This window comes from Pogoniulus pusillus, chromosome 1, assembly GCF_015220805.1.
Source record: "Pogoniulus pusillus isolate bPogPus1 chromosome 1, bPogPus1.pri, whole genome shotgun sequence".
NCBI lineage: Eukaryota > Metazoa > Chordata > Aves > Piciformes > Lybiidae > Pogoniulus > Pogoniulus pusillus.
Genome location: NC_087264.1, coordinates 53394449 through 53408299, shown reverse-complemented (window position 1 = coordinate 53408299; position 13851 = coordinate 53394449). Strand labels below are relative to the sequence as shown.

General features: G+C 52.4%; 1 protein-coding gene across 1 annotated transcript; it reads left to right on the top strand.

The window, feature by feature from the left end:
* The first annotated feature begins 8154 nt into the window (after positions 1–8154).
* Positions 8155–13557, top strand: COMMD9 (COMM domain containing 9). The gene is made up of 6 exons (XM_064152407.1): positions 8155–8278; positions 8391–8516; positions 8885–9024; positions 10199–10233; positions 11829–11932; positions 12604–13557. Exons 1-6 carry the CDS (start codon positions 8228–8230, stop codon positions 12742–12744), a joined length of 597 nt encoding a protein of 198 aa, XP_064008477.1. The 5' UTR covers positions 8155–8227; the 3' UTR covers positions 12745–13557.
* Positions 13558–13851: the final 294 nt, after the last annotated feature.

Genomic DNA, 13851 nt, shown 5'->3' with positions numbered 1-13851 from the left:
ACACAGCAGGGCCGAGGAGGCTGGCAATTAGAAGTGCTGGCCCAGCAGAAAGAGACAAAGGATTCAGGTGGGATTCATTTTACTTAGCTGTAGCTGAGATCATGCAAAGCACACCTGCTTTCAAAGCTAGATCAGGGAAATCCTGCCCTTAAGCTTAACTGAGTGGAACAGGATTGCAGCTAAAGGCATCTGAAGAGGAAAGAGTTTTGGTTAGATTAACAGATAAGAAAAGTGACCTTTGACAGCTCCTTTTCCCTTTTAGCTGTGGTTAGAGCAAAAAGAGAAGCCTATGGTTTGCAAAGAAAGCTCCTTGCCTTGCACAGACAAGTGGTAATTTACAGACATCTGCTCTCAGCACCAAAGCAAATGGAGTTCTGTGAGCTTTGTGTGAGAGGAATCCACTCTTCCATGCCTGTGGTCTCAGAGAACTGGAAAGCAGGCAGACTGACACCACCAACGATGCTGGCTACAGACACTTAGGCAATGACTGCTGTGTGAAACACAGCCAGGGCTTTAACTTTTCTTTTGACATGGCCTCAACCCCACACATCCTCTCTGCAGCACGCTTGGTAACAGGGCAGCCCCTAGCACACTCAGCTCCTGCTCTCACACAGCCTTGTGTTCAGTAAGAGCCAAACCACAAGAGCTGTGACTAACAGATGTGACCTTTTCTTGGTTTGCTTCATAATGCATTCCATGATGGGATGCATCCACAACATAGCACCTCTGCTTCAGCTGCCTGAGCCAGGAGGTCCTCAGCATCATCAGCTTCCCAGAAATGAGTTGTGGCAGAAGTCCCCCAGAGTCCTCTATGAAGGGGACAAATAGGAGAGTTGTCATCATTTCTGAACAGCTTTCCTCATTCTGTCACTAATTTTCCAAGGGCAGAGGGCTGCAGCTGGAAAAGGTTAAGAGGTCATTGTCATTTCACAGAATGGGTTGGAAGGGACTTCCAGAGGGCATCCAGTCCAACCCCCCCTACACTCAGGGACATCCTCCACTAGAGCAGGCTGCTCACAGCCTTGTCCAGCCTCACCTTGAACACCTCCACACATGGGGCCTCAATCACCTCCCTGGGCAGCCTGTTGCAGTGTTCCAGCACCCTACTGGTGCAGAACTTGTTACTCACACCCAATTTCAGTCTGCTCTGCTCTCATCTTAAACGATTGTCCCTTGTCCTGTCCCTGCAGGCCTTCACAAACAGTCCCTCTGCAGCCTTCTTGTAGCCCCCCTCAGTCTCTGGCAGGCTGCTATTAGGTCTGCCTGAAGCCTTCTCTCCTCCAGGCTGAACAACTCTCAACCTCTCCTTGAAGCTGCTGCCAGATAAGTAGCCACAGCTTGAGCTGCAGAGTTGGTGAGGTCAATCCTAACTAGCCATTATCTGATTCCATGTTCTCCTCACACAGTGATGGTCAAATAAACTGAAGAAAACGTCTTTCTGTCTTATAAACATGTTGAGTATAAGCAGTATAAGCAGTCTGTCACCTCTACCACCCCTGACAAAGAAAGACATTTTGCTGACATCAAGGTATTTTTATCATGAGCTGGAAGCTCCAGCATACAGCACTGCTCAGGGGAATGCCAGCTGTGTGCACAGGATACAGGCTGCCTGCAGCTACCTTCTTGTGTGCATCTGGCACCAGGGAAAAGAGGGCAGAAAGACCCCAGATGAGCAGCTGCCCCAGGAAGATGTGGGTTCTTGTAGCTGCAAGGAGTCACTGCCACTGCAGCACGCTGCCAGTGCCCACTGTACACATCCAGTCTGGACTGCCTGAATAAAGAAACAGAAAAGACCAAAGTCCAGGCTTGGCTGAACAATGGACTGGGGAGAATGTGAGCCTCCCCTTCTGCTGGACTTCCCTCCAGGAAACCTAGCTTGCAATAAAATCCTCCTGTATCCTGTGCCCTGGGCTGGGGGTGCTGACTCGCTTCCAGCAATCCTGTAGATCATGCTTGCAGGAGGAGGCTGCTGGGCCTAGCCAAGAAAGTCTGCTGGCAGAAAGCTGCCTCCTCTAGCTGAAAGCTGGTCTCAGCATTCTGAGGCAGGTTCATTCAGATCAGAACTGGTTCCAGTTTGGGTCAGTATCTTCATCAATGATGTGGGTGAGGGGATTGAGGGTACCATCAGCAAGTTCACTGATGATACTAAACTGTTGGAGGTGGCTGACACCCCATCAGGCTGTGTCCACATCCAGGGTGACCTGGACAGGCTGGAGAGTTGGACCTCATGAACTTCAATAATGACAAGTATGGACTCTTGCATCTGGGCAGGAACACCATGCACCAGTACAGATTAGGGGTTGCCCTGCTGGAAAGCAGCACCACAGAGAAAGACCTTGGAGTCCTGCTGAACTCCAAGCATTCCATGGGACACCAATATGCCTTGGTGGCCAAGAGAGCCAATGGCATCTGGGGCACATCAAGAAAAGTGTGGCCAGCAGGGCCAGGGGGGTTCTTCTTTCTCTCTACTCTGTCCTGGGGAGACCACACTTGGAATTCTGTGTCCAGTTTTGGGCTCCTGGAATAAGCTACCCAGAGGGGTTGTGGCACCTCCTTCTTTGGAGACTTTCAAACTCTTCCTGGATGTGTTCCTGTGTGACCTGTCCTAGGTGATCCCTGCTCTGGCAGGAGAGTTGGACTGGATGATCTTTCGAGGTCACTTCCAACCCTTAGCATTCTGTGTTTCAGTTCAAGGTGACTCAAGTCAACAGCCATGCATCAGACAAAAAAATCAAAGCTCTTCTCTAGCCACCTCCTCCTGAGGAATGGGCATGGTTGTCCCAGCACAGCAGTTCTCATGACTCCAACTGAAGGACATGTTTAGACTCTGAAGTTCTCACTTCAAGATGCCTGAGGTTTGAACTGCATCATTTTTGAGGTTTCCCTGTTCAGATCAGTGAGCCTTGTGAAAGTGAAGCTTCTCTTCAAACTGTGAAAAACTAAAGCATCCTTTTCTCAAGCTGTGACTTTAAGAGAAAAGAGGGTTATGAAGGGAAGTTTCTAACAGAGAATCAATATTCAAGGCCACACCTGGGCTGTAAGAAAAGTGGTTCTCAATTTTTTGTGATGAACAGACCAAAGAGTTTTCTGGGAGGGGGTGAAACCCTCAAAGTGTTTTGATTTCCACTGTTTTGGAGCCTGTAAGAGAAGTGGTGAAAATCCAGGTGGTTAGCATCATTGTGTGCTTTAGTGTTTCTAATGTCACTTCAGAAAGTGATATATTCATGTCTGAAATAAAGAAACAAACAGATGGGGCTTAGGGTGGAGCAAAAGGACATCAGAAGGATGTGCTCTGGAATAGGCAGACAGATCAAATCACAGGGCACTGGGCAATAGAGAGCCATGGAAGATTGGGAACAAACCAGCACAACAGACAGGGTGTGACTGTTCCCCCCAGTATCTGAGGGGAGAGGTGTCTGGTGTCTTCCACAACACAGCACAGGAGTGCAGCTCAGACTGGGATCCACCTGGCTGGAGAGTAGCCCTGTGGAAAGGGATTTGGGGTTCTTGGTGGACAAGCTCGGCGTGAATGAATGGTGAGCTGCAGGGGCAGAGAAAGCCAAGAGCATGCTGGGTTGCATTAAAAATGGCACCACGAGCAGAGACAAAGAAGTCATTCTCCCACACTGCTCAGACTGCACCTGGAGGACTGAGTGCAGTGTTTGTTCCCACTGCACAAAAAATTATGTGCACAGGCTGAAAGGTATTCAGAGAAGGGCCAGGAGAATGATCAGGGGGCTGGCAGCCCTGCCCTGTGAGAAGAGGCTGAGGGAGCTGGGCTTGTTCAGCCTGGGGAAGAGAAGGCTCAGGACAGACCTTATTGCCATGGGCCAGGACATAAATGGTGGCTACCAGGAGGATGGAGACTGCCTTTATCCAAGAAGTCCTATGGCAAAGACAAGGGATGATGGGGACAAGTTACTGCTGGGCAGGTTCCCATGGGACTGCAGAAGAAAATGCTTCCCCATGAGCACAGCTGGACACTGGAACTGTCTCCCAAGGGAAGCAGTTTTTACTCAGCTTGAACAGGGTTAGTGGGCCAGCTCCATTCAGCTGCACTGCCACCTGGAAAGCTTGGAGCAGATGATCCATGAGGTCCCTTCCAGTGTGGCACTCTGTGATTCTTAATTCCACTATACTTGCCTTTTCAAAACAAAGGCAGTGCTCTTTTCTTGTCAAAGAAATCTGATATTCTCACCTCTTTTAGCAGTATTTGGAAGTAGACCATTCCTAATTTAACATTTCCTGTTCCAGGAAGGAAAGAGGTTTTTTAAATTATTTTTCAAATCTGAATCAGTGGTGATACTGGAAGAGTTCTGCTTCCTGTTAGTCCTTCTCCAGGGGAAAATAAAGGGGGAACCCCCCCCACCAAAACAAGCAAACAGACAAAACGCCTCCACAAAACCACAAACAAAACCTTTAGCATGAACTATGGAAAATGCAACATCTTTTTTTGTGGCTCATTCACAGCCCACTTTCTACAAAGGCTCTGTAATATTTACGGATGAGTGCAAGCCATGACATTCCCTAACATCCTAAATGCCTTTCTTGTTAGAAATGCAAACAGGGAAAATATCAAGGATGGTCTGAGTACTCTGTTTGCTTAGCTATAAGCCCCTGCCTCAGATCACTCAGTGTAGAGCATTCAAGAAAGGTTCTCCTGCCCCTCTACTCTGCCCTGCTGAGGCCACATCTACAATATTGTGTCCAGTTCTGGGCCTCTCAGCTCAAGAATGACTTCAAGGAACTGCTTGAGAGAGCCCAGCCCAGAGCCACCAAGCTGCTGCAGGCAGTGGAACATCTCCTGTGAGGCCAGGCTGAGGGAGCTGGGGCTGGAGCAGAGGAGCCTGAGGGCTGCCCTGATTGCTGCTGCTAAAGGTGTGCAGGGCAGTGTGGGGAGGATGCAGTCAAGCTTTGCTCTGGGGTGTCCAAGGACAGGACAAGAGGCACTGGGTGCCAGCTGGAGCAGAGGAGGTGCTATGGGAACAGAAGGGAAAACTTTGTCACTGTGAGGGTGCTGGAGGCCTGGAGCAGGCTGCCCAGAGAGGTTATGAAGTCTCCCTCTCTGGGGACTTTCTAAACCCACCTGCCTATGTTCCTGTGTGAGCTGCCCTGGGTGCTCCTGCTCTGGCAGGAGGACTGGACTGGATGATCTCTGGAAGTGCCTTCCATCCCCTAACATTCTGTGATCGATTTTTATACTCTAATTCCCAATAAAATATAACTGAAAGATAAGAACTTAAAAGTCACAGTGGATCTTATCCTAAAAGCAGAGGCAAATGCTCTTCCAAGTCTAATGGGAAATGCAGTGTGCTGATTTTTCCTAGGAAATGGGATTCCTTACACAATTCCCCTTTTCTGACCCTCTTCCTGGAGCTGCATTGTCATTTTGTGTGCTGACTCAGCTGACATGTTGCATTCTTAAGTGGCTGCATTTCCAGCAGCAGTTGATGTGTTTACTCATTACACCATGAAAATGATCAGGGGCTGGAGCAGCTCTGCTAAGAGGACAGGCTGAGGGAGCTGGGGATGTTCAGCCTGGAGAAGAGAAGGCTCCGGGCAGAGCTAAGAGCAGCCTGACAGAGCCTGAAGGAGGCTACAAGAAGGCTGCAGAGGGACTGTTTGCAAAGGCCTGCAGGGACAGGATGGGAGACAATGGTTTGAAATGAGAGCAGAGCAGGTTGAGATTAGATATGTGGAACAAGTTCTGCACCAGGATGGTGCTGGAACCATGCAGCAGGCTGCCCAGGAAGGTTGTGGATGCCCCCTCCCTGGAGGCGTTCAAGGCCAGGCTGGATGAGGCCTTGAGTAGCCTGGGCTAATGGAAGGTATCCCTATCTGCGGCAGGGGGAGCTTTAAGGATGAGCTTTAAGGTCCCTTCCAACCCAGACCATTCTGTGAATCCCAGTTCAGGCTCTGGTACTATGAGGCACCAGCTGACACTGCTCTGTGGCACTGTACAATGCTGTCATTATGGGGACAAGAAATGAAGTCACTCCGTGTGCCGGGTGTGCTGGCCAGCAGGAAACAAAACAAGGATGCCAGTGCTTAGGTGCTCTTCTCAGCGTGCTGAAAGTCAGATCACACATGGAGCCTCCGGGCTTGTCTTCCAGCATTATCTACAGCGTGTCCTAAGGGCCTGAGGTTTTTTATGCAAGCTCCGTTCTGCAGTTTATTGAGCAGTAGCAACCACAGATCACTGTTGCGGAGGGCAGAATTGATACGTGGCCGAGTCGAAAATTTATCAAAAATAGAGATTTTTTTATTTTCCCAAAAACCTGCCCCCACAACTATATATACAAAGATTAATTTAGTTTAATAAACAGGTTCAGTTACATGAGAATTAAATCTACAAGGATACCATCAATAATCTGACTATATTTGGAAGTCAGAGGTTGGAAAAGGCCTCAGCTATTAATTAATAGCGGTTTCTTACTAAATTAAGCTAAGCCAAATAACTCACTCAGGCTGGCTCCTGCGGTCTGTGTTCCTCTTCCTTTCCAGCGGCTGCAGGAGTCGTTAAGGGTCGTTAAGCACACAAAGGTGTGCCTAACAGGAAAGCGAATCCTTTGGTCTCTCTGCAGTCCAGGCGAGGGGAGTGTGTGAGCTCAGGCAGACACATACGTCCAGGCACGGGCAAAATCCAAAGCGGGAACCCCAAAGGTGGGAAGACTCCCAATAGTTATAACCTTCGCTAGACAAAGGGCAGAGTTACCACACCTTAGGCGCGAAAGCGCACGGCCAGTCCCAGCCTGGCTCCAGCGCGGGAACTCATGGGGCAGTCGCCCCCTTCACGGCTGCAGGGCAGGCGAGGGGGGGGGGGAACCAGGCGGCTTTTCCCCTTTCCCCCCGGAGTCCGGGCAGGAGAGGAATTTAGGGGTACAGGACTCCAGGACAATCACCAAAGCCATAAAATGCTGGGAATTCCAAAGGAAAAATGTCACCAAAGGTAACGGGGACACGGGAGTACCTAGGATGTAAAGCCAAGATCTCCGTGCTTCCAGACGGAAGTAGCTAATGCAGAGCACACTTCAGCTGCTGGCTGCCTCTGTCCCATTGCCCAGGGCGGTGGCTGGTACCTGCCATCGTCCTGCCCTCCTCCAGACCAGAGCTGCCACACCTCATATGCTGGGCGTGAGAGTCAGAGCAGTGACACTCCCTGCTGGCACAGCACGGCTGGATTCACACCTCGTGTGCTCAGCGTCCCCACCGCAGCTCTGCACCCCACAGAGAAGCAGAGCTGCTGGTGCGGTGCAGCACGGCACAGCTCTGTGGCCCACAGCACCACCGGAGAGCTGGAAAACAGTGCTGATTGTTTCCAGTTCCAGACAGCACCTCTCTCATCCTTACCACTGCATGCCTGCTGCCATTGCAGAGTTCGGGTCCTGGCAGCTCTGAGAGTATGTTCTGCCTTTGATCTTGCTGCACCTTGCAGTTGCCAGGATGTTCTGCTTCTCAGTCACACAATCACAGAATCAGGCAGGTTGGAAGAGACCTCCAAGATCATCCAGTCCAACCTAGCACCCAGCCCTGGCCAGGCAACCAGACCATGGCACTAAGTGCCCCATCCAGGCTTGGCTTCAACACCTCCATGGACAGTGCCTCCACCACCTCCCTGGGCAGCCCATTCCAATGCCAATCACTCTCTCTGACAACAACTTCCTCCCAACATCCAGCCTAGACCTCCCCTGGCACAGCTTGAGGCTGTGTCCCCTTGTTCTGTTGTTGCTTGCCTGGGAGAAGAGCCCAACCCCACCTGGCTACAGCCTCCCTTCAGGTAGTTGTAGACAGCAATGAGCTCTGCCCTGAGCCTCCTCTGCTGCAGGCTGCACACCCCCAGCTCCCTCAGCCTCTCCTCACAGGGCTGTGCTCCAGGCCCCTCCCCAGCTTCGTCGCCCCTCTCTGGACACCTTCCAGCACCTCAACATCTCTCTTCAGTGGTGGAGCCCAGAACTGGACACAGTAGATGGGAGAGGGTAAGGAGAGAGCCTCAGGGCTGCCTCAGCACGGGTGCGGTGTTACCGCTACACTAGCGGGCTCGGGCTCACTGGCACCGCGGGCTGCGGCAGGGCACCGTTCACCCTGTAAGGCAGCCCCGGTTTTGAGAGCGGAGTCACGCCAAGCCGCTCTGTCGCTGCGCTGCCCCCGGTCTGCCGGCGGCGGCACTACAGCTCCCGGCGGCGGCACTACAGCTCCCGGCGGCCCGCGCAGCCGCCGCCGGCACAAGATGGCGGCGCCGGGGCCCGCGCAGCTGCCAGCGCTGCAGGGGCTGCTGAAGGTGAGCGGCCGCCCGCTTGGCGGGGACGCGGCGCCTGCCTGCCGGGGCGGCGGGGGCTGTCGCTCCCCCGGGCCGCGGCTGAGCGCGTCCCCCTCGCTTTGCTCCCCGCCAGGCGCCCTCGAAGGATGCCGTGCGGCAGCTGTGCCAAGAGTGCTTCTCCAGCCCGCCCGCCGGCCTCGGCCCGTTGGCGCTGCGCACCTCTGCCGGCCTCGCCCTCAGCCCCGCAGAAGCAGAGCAGGTAGGGCCGGGGGAGCCCTCCCGTTGTTGGCGTAGAGGCGGGACTGCGCGGGAAGGAGCGGCGGTGCGGCCCGGGCGCGGCTCGGAGCCGTGGGGCGCTGGGGGAGCGCGGTCGCTGCGGTCGCTGCGGCTGGAGAAACGCCTTGGTAAAAGCGATCGTTCCCCCGGGGCGCGGCCCGGAGGGGCCTCCCGGGGAGGCAGAAGCTCAGTGCATTGCTGTGCCTGAGCACAGGACAGAGAGGGCTCCTTACCTTCCCAGGCTGTCCGGCAGCGCTGCAGTGCCCGAGCCCCTGGCGCTGTTGGAAGCCCGCTCAGTCCTGCGTTCGGTGCTCTTCGACCCACCGCAGCTTTCTCTTCCTTTTCCCGCAGCTGGTGTCTGCTTTGCACGGCCTCACCAGGCATGTCGTGTACCGTGGCCTGACCAGGGCAGAAGATATCCTCTCTCTCTTCCCAGAAACCTTCCACCAAAACCTGAAAAACCTCCTCACTAAGATAATCTTGGAGAACATGTGAGTGCTCGCAGCTGGAAAGTTAAAGCCTCACGCAGGTGAGGACGAGCAGACCTGAGTGCCCTGTGCTCTGCCAGTGGAGTGGCAAACAAAACACAGCCATGGGCACAGAGGCCTCTCCCGAGACCTGCGGAATGTCTGCGGGCCTCACTCACATGATGCAAAGCTCCTGTTGTCCTCACAGCTCACCTGTGTGGTAGATACATGCTACAGCTCTGGATGCTCAGCCACTTCACTGCCTTGGCTCAGATGCCCTGGCAATATACCTGTACTATTCCACCCAGTTCTGGACTCTCCCGTCCAAAAGAGATGGGGAACTATTGGAGAGAGTGCAGTGGAGCCTGCCAGGATGCTGAGGGGCCTGGAGCAGCTCTGTGAGGAGGAAAGGCTGAGAGCCCTTGAGCTATTGAGCCTGGAGAAGAGCAGCCCCAGAGGGGATCTGATCAATCAAGGAGCTAAAGGACCTGGGAGGGGTCAGTCTTCAAGAAAAGACTGGATGAGGCACTTAGTGCCATGGTCTAGTTGATTGGATAGGGCAGGGTGATAGGTTGGACTGGATGATCTTGGAGGTCTCTTCCAACCTGGTTGATTCTATGATTCTATAAGAGGCTGGGGCTGGGCTCTTTGCAGTGGTGCTCAGTGACAGGACAAGGGGCAGTGGGCACAAACCGGAACAGAGGTGGTTTTGCTTTAATATAAAGAAACACTTTGGTGTGAAGGTTCTGGAGCCCTGGGATAGTCTGCCCAGGGAGGCTGTGGAGTCTCCTTCTGTGGAGGAATTCTAAAGCCACCTGGACATTGTGATCCTGGGCAAGCTGGTGCAGGTGACCTTGCTTTAGCAGAGAAGGTGAATTAGATCTCTAGGAGTCCCCTCCATCCCCCACCATGCTGTGATTCTGTGTGCACCAGTATATGCAGTAGGGGACTGCAGCTCTGCATGTTTGTACATCTCACTGCTTGGCAGATAAACTCTGCTTTGATAAAACTGGGAACCAAGATTTCTTCACCAGATAGCCTACCGTTGCCCACCAGTGACAGCCTTTCCACAGCACTCACTAGCACAGGCAGCCTCTGTCCTGCACTTAATACAACAGCCTGATGACCTTCTGTTAGGGACAGGCTACCCTGAAGCACTGCTGATACTGTTTTTCTCTTCTGCTCATCTTTTTCACAGCTCTGCTTGGAGGAATGAAGCACAAGCAAGTCAGAGTAAGTAACAGCTGATACCTTGATGCAGTTAGTGTTTCCTGAGCTCACTGGACCTTAGCACTGACACACTTTTCCTGGCGTATCATGACGGCATAGCTGTTTGCCTTGGATGAAGCTGTGTGGTTGTGTCAGCACACAGCTTGGCCCAGACCAACAAGCTTGTGTCCAGCTTGGTGCTCTTGTGCTAAATTGTTTCCAGCAACTCCAGATTGTGCTACTACTGGTACCTTAGAGAATGCAACTATTGCTAAAGCACTGTAACCTCCCTGTGCAGGCCACGCAGTTCATTTCTGTAAGTGTGCACCACAAAGGATGCGTTTTTATGGAGAAATAGTTCATCTTTGCACATGGAATCACAGAATGGTATTTGGGTTGGAAGGGATCTCCAAAGGTCATCCAGTCCAATCCCCCTGCAGTCAGCAGGGACAGCCTCCACTAGAGAAGGTGGCTCACAGCCTTGTTGAGCAAGACCTCACCAGGAGGACTGCATCCAGCTCTGGAGCCCTCAACACAGCAAGGACAAAGACTGATGGAGAGGGTCCAGAGGAGGCCATGAAGATGATCAGTGGCTGGAATGGCTCTGCTAGGAGGACAGGCTGAGGGAGATAGAGGTGTTCAGCCTGGAGAGGAGAAGGCACCAGGCAGACTTAAGAGCAGCTTGCCAGGACCTGAAGGGACTACAAGAAGGCTGCAGAGGGACTGTTTGCAAAGGCCTGCAGGAATAGGATGAGGGCAGTGGTTTGAGATGAGAGCAGAGCAGATTGAGATTGGATGTGAGGAACAAGTTCTGCACCAGGAGGGTGCTGGGACGCTGAAACAGGCTGCCCAGGGAGGGAGTTGCAACCTCATCCCTGGGGGTGCTTAGGGTTAGGGTGGCCAAGCCTGTGAGCAACCTGCTGTAGTGGAGGATGTTCCTGCTGAGTGCAGGGGGGTTGGACTGGGTGCCCTTTGGAGATCCCTTCCAACCAAGCTAATGCCAATACAGTAAATGCAGCAGCTGCTTAATCTGAGCCATGTCCTGGTGTAACCAAGACAGTCCTTGCTTTTCCCTGTACCCTTAATTAACACTCTTGTGCATTAAAAGGAATGAGAACAAGAGTGACAGACCAGTGGAACACATTAATTTGGTTGTCATGACCCAGAAGCAAGGGTGGATGTATGGCTCTTGGAGCACAGCACAGGAACACTGCTCCGGCACTCATGACTTTGTCTTAGTTAGATGAAGATTTAACCCTGTGGTAACTGGACTGTCCTCTTGGAAATGATGGATGGTGTTAGGTTAGGAAATCCTACCTAGGTGTTGTGATTCTGGGCAACCTGCTGTGGGTGCCACTGCTTGGACTAGATGAACTCTGGAGGTCCCATCCAACCACCACCTTGCTCTGATTGTTTTATGATGGGAGAATCCTGTTTGGTGTCCTGTGGAGGCCTTTCAGAGATTGGCTTATTGCAGAGAAAAAGTATGTGAGCCCACACAGCAGCACTGAAGTTGTGTGCTTGCCAGGGCCAGAGCTGGAGAAGCAGGTACATGGTGGTAGTCTCAGGTGCTCGAGTTTGCTGCCATCCTGCACTGCTCTGTTTTTTTAACATTGCAGTCTCCCTGCCTCGCCTGGTTGACATGGACTGGAGGGTGGACATCAAGACATCTTCAGACAGCATCAGCAGAATGGCAGTCCCCACCTGCCTGCTTCAGCTGAAGGTAATGCCAGGGACCCTGAAGGGTGCAGGACCCAAATACCCAAGGCCAACACCTGACAGCAGTGGCACTATGAAATGCTTCCGACAGGCATCTGCTGTTGCCTGCTGCTCCTGGGCAATTAGCAGCCTTTCCGGGGTGATCTTTGTCATACCACAGAGCCTGGATGTGACGTCTTTGAGGGGAGTTCTTGTAAGGGAGAGTTTTCTTTCTGTGAGGATGCAAAAAGGCAGCATATTTGCTCCTGTTCACTGCAGAAAGGGAGAAGATAAATTACTGAGGTCTTAGCTCTTCTATTTGAAGCCACTTGAGGGAAGTGAATCTCCCCTCTGCTCTTGTGAAACCCCAGCAGGAGTCCAGTGTCCAGCTCTGGTCCCCCGAGCACAAGAAAGACAAGGAACCTGGTGAATCAGGTCCAGAAGAGGCTGTGAAGATGATCAGAGGGCTGGAGAACCTCCCCTATGGGGACTGGCTGGGAGAGTTGGGGTTGTTCAGCCTGCAGAAGAGAAGGCTTCAGGGAGACCTTAGAGCAACCTTCCAGTACCTGACGGGGGTGCAGGAGAGGGCTAGGGTGGAGCTGGGTGCCAAATTGAGAATATTTATGTGTTAAACACTGCCAGAGTGACACAGGAGTTCATTTTTCAGACAGCTAACATCTGCATTCCTATTTGCAGGTCCAGGAGGATGTTGCCTTATGTGGGAACAGCCCTGTTGTCTCTGCACTGACCGTGGAGCTGAGCAAAGAAACCCTGGACACTATGTTGGAGGGTCTGGGAAGGATCCGGGACCAGCTTTCTGCCGTTGCAAACAAATGAATACACAAGGGCAGGGAGGGCAGCAGTGAGGGGGGGAGCATTCTCCACCTGCAGCTCTCAGCAGTTGCAGCCTAGTGTACCATATTCTCTGGGTTGGTTTGGTTTTACACATCAGACAAAATCGATTTCCTCATTAATAGGATAGCTTTGGAAAAGCTAACAACTAAAGGGTCCTTGGGCCTGGTGTCAGAATGTTTTCCTAATGTGTTGTTGGACTGAAGCTGACCTTTTCCAGGAGAGGGTTTAAGGGCTTGGCTTAATCTCAAGGGTCATAATTTGAAACAGCAAATAGCTGCAGCCAGTGAAGCAAGTGCTGTCTGCTCCCAAATGAGGTTCTGAAAGCCTGGAGTTGGTTAATGTGCTGCCTTCCAGCATGAGCAGCTCTTCTTGGGAACGTGGCTGCTGTGAGGTGCAGGCTGGATGGAGCAACTCTGCCTCTGATCGGAGCACAGCTATGCTGCAGACTGTTACTGCAGGATAATGCTTTGAAAGAGGGCATTTATGCTGCACCACATTCCCTTCTGACCAGCTCCACAGCACCTTTTGCACAGGCACTAGGTTGAATGCCTTGAGCAGCAAGTAATTCCCTCTTTCTATTGGAAAACATGAACTCAGATGACTGATGGTTGGGTTTGTTGGGCTCTGAGTTGTGCCTTCACTGCGCAAAGCCAGGCTGAGATGGTAAAGACCTGAGGGCTGCTACCTGTACAGTAGGGAACCCTTTTGTGGCAGCATGTGCCTGTTGCTCCCCCAAAGTCTGCTGTTGGATGTTTTTGTATGACTCTTCCTTTCATTAAAAAATGAACTCCCTGATTTTGTGAAGGCTTTTCTGTCTAGAGCTCAGGTGGTTCTCCTGGGTTGCCTCAGCCTCTTTGTGACAGTGCCCCGTTTCGGGGCTGCTGCACCCTCAGCAAGTCTCCAGGTGACAGCAAGCTGAGTGGTGTGGTTGTAAGTCTGGAGGTTGGGATGGGTGCATCCAGAGGGACCTGGAGAGGTGGCTGAGAAGAACCTCAGGAGGTTCAACAGAGCCATCTGCAAGATCCTGACCCTAAGTTGGGGCAGTCCTAGAGATCAATCAAGGCTAGAGCATGATGAGATTGAAAGCAG